Source organism: Sinocyclocheilus grahami, unplaced genomic scaffold, assembly GCF_001515645.1.
Source record: "Sinocyclocheilus grahami isolate Dianchi unplaced genomic scaffold, SAMN03320097.WGS_v1.1 scaffold1812.1, whole genome shotgun sequence".
Taxonomy (NCBI): domain Eukaryota; kingdom Metazoa; phylum Chordata; class Actinopteri; order Cypriniformes; family Cyprinidae; genus Sinocyclocheilus; species Sinocyclocheilus grahami.
In genome coordinates this window covers 8,573-16,058 of record NW_015506991.1, presented here as the reverse complement: position 1 = coordinate 16,058, position 7,486 = coordinate 8,573, and the positions used below count along the sequence as shown (strand labels likewise).

Here is a 7,486-nt window from a genome sequence, read left to right as displayed (position 1 = left end):
TTCTCAGAATCACATGTACGCATGTAGAATGTTATGCAACATTTTATAAATGAGGCCCACAGGATACAAGCTAGAAGTGCTAAACACTTTTTTTTATGTTTGAAAGAAGAAAGAAAAACACAGGTTTGAAATGGTGAGCAAATGATGACAGAAACCACCCTTTAACCACTTCTTTTTTTTTTAAATGAAAGAAAAGCCATGCAGATTTTGCTATATCCCCTTTATCGATAAACTAAATGATGTAAAGAAATGTTTCATAGCACCCAAGAGGATTTCTGTTCCAAATTTATTTAGAGAGCTGCACAAAATCAATGAAAGATAAGCAATACCTCTCACTTTATGTAAAAAATAAAAATTTCAGAATGCCTGATCTTGATTTTGTCATTATGAGAAAAGTTACAGTCTGCAGAAGCTCTAGTCATACCTATACATCTTTAAAATACATACATACAAATATAATTACGCTAAGGTTTGACTGGTACACTAAACTAAGTCAGGCGTCTGTAATAATACTTAAAAGTATTTGCATGTAAGAGGCTGTACATGGTACATGTACAGTAGCTGCACTGGATCTCTCGTGACTTTTCAATCTTTTATATAAACTACTGACTCTTAAAATACACTAAAGTTTCTAGTGTCACTGGATCTGAAACATTAGACAAGTGTACCACAGTCCTCCAATGCACTCAAATCAGTCCTGTACTCAAACACAGTAAATCTCTGTTTTCAGTGTAAGCATGTTTTGGAGCATGTTTAAGGGAGACAGTTCTCTGGCACTTCAGCGTATTTAAGGCTTTGTATGATAATTTAAGCATCCAAGTAAATGCTGTTTGTACTCCCTGTTTTGGTCCATGGCATTTCTAACATGAAGTTGGAAGATGTTTTACTGGATTCTTGGATGCTGTCTATGTGGAATATGCCATCTAAACATAGCTGTAATACTGATGGGACTTCTTTCATCTTGAAGTCACATGTTGAGCATTTGAGCTTCTTGTTTTGCAACACTGACCTGACATGCTACTGACTGAAGCCACCAGTTCAGCTAAAGTATACTAAGATTTGAAACTCCATGTCTGTTTAGAGTTACTAACACGTTCAACCAAATGAATAATTCTCGTTATATGTCTCTTAGTGAGTTCAATGTTGAAGACTATGTGATCTCCAAACGCAGGCGTAAGTAGAATGTAATCGTTCTCCGATTCCATTCCAAGAAAGCAGAGAACAGTAAGCAATAAAGTCCTTTGACTAGTCAAACCCTTAAGAGCTCCATCTCAAACATCTCATATCCATCTCTTTTATCTGTTTAAGTCACTCCAGTTGTCCATTTATAAAGCCTCTTCAGAATGGCAACGTGTCCATGAAGATTTTATCCACAATGGGTGGAGGTGGGACCAAGTCTTCCAGTTTAAGATAGAAGATTCGCTGGAGGCCCTGGGTGCACAGTGTTCTCAGCTCCGGAAGTTTGCCCAGGAGTCGGGACAGGTAGTTGGGCCGGGTGGCCTCAGGGGTACTTGTGGAGACGTGATCTCTGAGACACGTGATCAGGTGGTTTTGGAGGTCTTCGATCCGTTTGGGTTCTTTCAAACCGTGTCGATCTTTTGGTTACAAGTGATAGTTAGAGATCTGTTTGGGATAAAACATTACATTTCTGTAGTCTGTGTAGAACAAAGTCATTTACCTGTGATTATGACCAGTGTGGCAAGACAGGAGAAAGATGATACGTCCAAGTTCAAGCGGTGTAAACTCTGAGAAAACTCCATAATGGAGTCAATCCAGTCGCCAAAACTTCGTACGCACTGCGTCCGGTGCAGAACCACACCGTTGCAGAAAATAAGTTTGTCTGTCTCAGGGTTTGACCTAAATGTAAAGAGATAAATAGATGCTTAGTTACCCCAAATAGTACTGCTATAATGCTAAATTCAGTGTCATATGAACTGACATGTACCTGTAAGCTAGCCGAAGTATGAAGAGCTCAACAAATGCTGACTCCAGAAGAAGGTCTTGGTCCTCCTTACAGAAGGCACTGAATCCAGGGATGTTTCCAGCCCACTTCCTGATCACATCCATTGACCCTGTTAGCAGGTCATAAAACTGCTGTATGTCGTTGGCATCCTCCTTCTCAGACAATCCGGATACCGATTCCTGATACTAAACAATGACCAAAAGTACAATATATTAATTGACAATACTATTAAAACAGCCCTATAGCTTTAAATTTTGCTGACAGATTGTTGTGAAGTGTGGTCTGTCCTCACCTTTGAATAGTCCAGATTTCCACTGGCAGGGTTTGAGTCAATATGGGCAGTGACGAGAGAGGCGATGATGTTTACAGGCGAAGACAGCGACAGTGAGTCCTGAGCAACTTTTGGCTTGGATGGCAGACGACCTCTTCTACCTTTCAGGCTGTCTGTTCTCACAACTACACAGAGTCACAATAGGTACATTTATTAAAACTACTTTGAGGGTATGTGGGTATTTTAAATTCTTTATGTATTTTGAATTAATTGGTATGTTCTTTTTTTATTTATTAATATAATATTTTTAAGTCTCACCTTCTTTCACCATCCCCACAACTAGGCACTTTTGGAAGCGGCAGAACTGGCACCTGTTTCGCCGCCTTTTGTCCACTGGGCAATCTTTGTTGGCGAGGCAAACATACTTGGCGTTTTTCTGTACTGTGCGCTACAAAATCAAAAGGGAAACCTAGTCAGTGAAATAAGCCTGATTTCCCAAATCCAAAATTCTGAAGCGAGTTGACATAACATGACATGATTCAAACATATAATAATTTATCAGCAAGACAAGTACAGTACGCTCACGCTCTCTCACCTTGAAAAAGCCTTTGCATCCTTCACAAGTGCGCACCCCGTAATGCTGACAGGAAGCGTTGTCTCCACACACTGCACAACGCCCTTCGTTTCCTGTGGGGCCCCTTAATTTAGGAGACAGGTGTCCGTCCATGAGTCCTGAGCCATCCCGACTGCCCTGCTCCAGGCTGAAGGGAAGTGGAGAACCGTGTTGCTGGGACTGGGAGAAGGGATCCTGATCTGGGAGTTGTGGCTGCAGCTGTCCCAAAGGAGAAAGCTCGTCGTGTCCAAACGTGAAGAAAGTGGCGGCCTGGTTCAGAGGCTTCTCTGAACCCCAGCAGCCCTCATCAGGAGAGCAGGGACCAAAGGTGCTGTCCCAGGCAGACATGGGCTGGAATCCCGGGGTAGAGGGTGAGGGCACAGATGCTGGACTTCCAAAGCAGTTTGACCCACCTGGAGAGGACAACGTCTCGTCTAGGTAGCTAAAAGCGAATGTGCCTGGGTAACAGCTGTACACCTGGAGGTCGTCCAGCTTGAACGAGTCCTGCCTGGAGGTGCCGCCCGGACAGGAAGAAGCAGCACCTGTGCCGATCTGGCATGAGTAGGTATCAAACTCCCCAACGTAGCCTCCAACCAGAGAGGTGATGCTGGGTAGGGAGGGTGCGGAGAGCTGGTCCCGCTGGTCAGTCACATCCATGGCCAACCTGGAGGTGAAGTCAGGATTCAAAAACTCTGAGCTGAAGAGGGAGCTCTCATAGGTCTGGACTCCATGTTGACTTTGAACACAGGTCATTTCTGTAGAACAGAACCACAACATCTACTTTTCAATACCGTAGATATTGCTGCTGAAACGTCAAACGCCTCAAGAGTTGAATAATGCATCCTGACCTATACCTAGATAGACTTACTCGACAACCAACGAGTCTGTATAGACACAGTTCTCTGAAGTGCCTTTTGAGATTTCTGAGAAAACTTAGAGAGCCGTCTGGCTGGAAAGGGCAGCCATGCTTATTGTGTTACCACATTAAGGACGTCAGACGAACATGACACGTGGGTTGCCTCACTGAGAGGGTGTTTATGTTGGTGAGTGTGAGTGGGCGGTGTATGTATATGGAACTTTTTTAAGATAGACTCAAATTTCCCCTGCAAACTCAGACATAGTGTTCCATAAGGTAAAGATAAATTAAGAAAAGAAGAAAAAACTGCAGGCAGTGAAAAAGTGCTTACATTCATTCATACTACATTCTAACTACATGGATTCAATCTTTAGACCGGCAATGGAAATATTTGGAAAAAGTGTCACTATCAATTTGTTTTAAAAGAGTAATTCTGCAGAAAGTACTTTAATGAACTTGGTAAACGCATAAGATAATTATGGCTCAGCAGTTTGACAGACATTCATGACCTTGCACCATTAGAACATGGCACCTGATGATCATTTGACCCCTAAACATTTCATTGTCTCAATATGTTGACTTATACACAAGTCAGTGCATTAGCATTAGATATGTTTCTTAAAGTCAAAAATGTCTAGGTGGTGTAACTGTCTAACAATTGTTAAAAAAGATTCATTTAAAAAAGAAATGCTGGGCATAAGTAGTTTAGCATAATATTTTATAATTATTTGTTTGAAAATAATCACTAAAGCAATTTTGTTTCAGAATATTATTCATATTGTGAAAAAAACAGTCAGTGTAGGATAACCAACATGCAGGAAGCCAAGTCATTTTGTTTACAAAATTATAATAATAAAAGTAAACAAATAAGCAGACAAACTCCTTCAGACCCTGAGTGTCAAGGTCATCACTGTTATTATTTTTTCACATCGTTTGTGTGTGTACACTAAAGGCTACACCACTTGACATTTCTAGAGTAAATCAAAATGTGTAGTAAATTAACGTTTTTTTTATATGGATACGATGATATCGTTTCTTAGAACTTGTTTAAAATGACATTTTTCCTTTCTCGTTTTAAATAATTATTTGTCTTTTACCTATATGAACCGTTTAATATATTCATCTATCATGCAGATAGCCTAACAGTCAGGTTTAAAAGGAGAGTGTATGCAGATAAGTAGTTGGCTGTTGCGCGAGCACCTGTTGCAGCGAGACCGTGCGCGTGCAGAAGCGCACCACTTCACTGTAACATACACACACCCTCTCAGTCTATTCTAACATTTCTTATCGTCTGACATTCAAGTCTTTTTACATTTTAAATTCCAGAAGCCAGCTCATTCTGTGCATTCAAACTCAATCTAGATACGCGCAAGGCTGTTTGTTTCTGAATAACTCGCGCGCTCCACGTAGTAAAGGATACAGAATAGTACTAAAGAGCACAAAATACATCAAATTAGCAATATCTCAAAATGAAAACGGTTTCCATTTATAAGCACGCACACCTACTTTGAATAACTGCGAACTCATCTGCTGTTCGTATGCGATTTAAAAGAAGCATAAAACAGAAAGAAAAGAGTGTTTACTGACTTCCACATTTTAAAAGCAGAAATATTTACGTACCTGAAAATGTGTTGTGGTGAGGGACCTATAAGTGTCCGTATTTCAAGTGATGGATAACCATGTATAAACGTCCCCTGCCACGACAAGACGGTTTTCTCAAATTTCTGAGAGCGAGCAGATATATAGCGACTACTTTATTGTGCCGTTACGTCAAAGGTGCATCCTCTCGAGGCGTTCCACTGGCAAATATGGCCATGCAGGGGCGGAGATCCTCGGCAAATCTTTCCGGCTGCGGACCAATCAGAGCGCTCGCAGTCAAAAGACATGACGCACACACGGGATTCCATTGACGCAAACAATTCGCACGTTTATTGTTCTAATTATAGCAGCGTACTGCTGTGCAACTGGTTGAATTTAGTTAAAAATAGTGAGGAGAACACACAAATAACTAGCAAATAAGCAAAGACGAGCATCAGAAAGAGTAAAAAGAAACACAGCTTTTAAAAAACATTTTAAACGAGATTAATTTAGTTGATAAAATTTTATTAAAAAGTATTTTTTAGCCTATATACATAATTTATTTTGTTAGAAAATTGTTTGAAAAATATATTACATAGGGTAAATACATTATATGTTCTGATTATTATTATTTTTTTAATTTCCCTTAAATTCTGTTATTATTGCTATACCACATGAGACAGTTTCCTCCTAAAGAAAACCACAAAGAGCCCACGAGGAGAGGGAAGGGCTACACCTGCACAGCATGAACGTGTCAAAACATGAAAGTGTTCGAAGAAAAAATGAAAACGGAAGTCAGCGCTGTCTGAGGACTACAATACTGGGTGTGCGAGGGATTGACAGTGCCAGTAAATGACACGTCTCTTGTGCCATGCGGTGATTCTCATGCTTTTCCTTTTAACGGAATGAAAACCAAGCATAACTTCAAGTCAACAAAAACTATTTTATGCAGTTAGATTTAAAACATATGAATACATTTTTGTGAACCTATTTTTCAAAGCACATATTAAAATTGCACTCTGTTTATCACAAATAAAAAGTATGTAGTGAAATATACAAAATTGGAAATAAGGAAATATTGAAAAATACAACTATTCTGAATAATTGAAGAGTCTATGGTGGTTAAGGCCCTGTCTACCATTTCTACAGACTTGTATATCTATTATGCATGTCGTACCACCATTTCACTTTAACTTGCAGAAATAATTCACATGATGAAAGATATTTAAAGAAAAAAGCTTTATTGATGTCCATTATCTTAGGTTGATATTCTGACCATTAGTAACTCCTGACAAATGTAACAACATCCTGGGCCTCATTTATAAAGCGTGTGTACGCTCAGATTTGATCTTACAGTGTGCGTACGCTTAAATCCATGCCAGTGCTCCTATTTGTGAAAACTGGCTTTGACTGGCTTAGTGTCACGTAAGGGTCTGAGCAGACGTGAGCACTTTTTCTTGTTTGAGTAGGCCTACTGCAGGTTTTTGAAAATGTAAGCTGTTCTTGCAGCTCACTGTTCTAAATGAAAGAATTTGGATAATGACTGGTGATCTTTTACACGTTAATGACATTAATTAGGAGTCGTTTACAAGGCAGAGAGCTGAAACCATCCATTTGCGCACAAGTTCAAGATCATTTACGATTCATAGATTTCACATCTGAAAGAGATGCTTACGTGTGTTTTCTGTACGTACGTTCATTTTATGAATCACCCGTATACGCATTTTTGAGAGATGCTCATATGATACATTTTTGAATGGCTTCTGCACAACATTTTATAAATGAGGCCCCCTGTCTCTGCATGTAGTAGGTGTACATTTTCAAACTAGTAAACAATTGTACTCTAGTTGGCTACCTTTTAGGTACAATAAATCAACTGCCAGCCATGAATTTCTGAAGTTGAGGTGCTTGTGCTGCTATTTTAAGGAGCATGTCTTGAGTAGGCTACTACATGATGATAGAAGCAGTCCATATCAGTTGTTTCTTACATAGTACTTTCACACCGGCGACAGACAGTTTCCTCTGCCACATCGGCAAGTATAACCTTTCAGTAAAACACATTGAACGAGTGACCCAGTCTTGCTGAATAGGTTGATTCAAGTGCTGGCAGCCAAGTAACATGAAATGCAGGCCACTGACACAGTATCCAGTTTAGGTATTTAAAAACAAGGACATCAGGTCTTCAAAAGAATTCAGAGTAGGCCA

The 7,486-nt window shown here is 39.9% G+C and overlaps 1 protein-coding gene across 1 annotated transcript; it reads right to left on the bottom strand.

Moving 5' to 3' along the window:
• Positions 1 to 240: 240 nt before the first annotated feature.
• On the bottom strand, positions 241 to 5,488 carry LOC107572787 (nuclear receptor subfamily 4 group A member 1-like). The gene is made up of 7 exons (XM_016259226.1): positions 5,324 to 5,488; positions 2,830 to 3,602; positions 2,553 to 2,682; positions 2,256 to 2,419; positions 1,946 to 2,148; positions 1,679 to 1,857; positions 241 to 1,595 (listed from the first exon to the last, which is right to left on the bottom strand). The coding sequence occupies exons 2-7, from the start codon at positions 3,598 to 3,600 to the stop codon at positions 1,339 to 1,341; spliced, it is 1,704 nt and encodes a 567-aa protein (XP_016114712.1). The 5' UTR covers positions 3,601 to 3,602; positions 5,324 to 5,488; the 3' UTR covers positions 241 to 1,338.
• Positions 5,489 to 7,486: the final 1,998 nt, after the last annotated feature.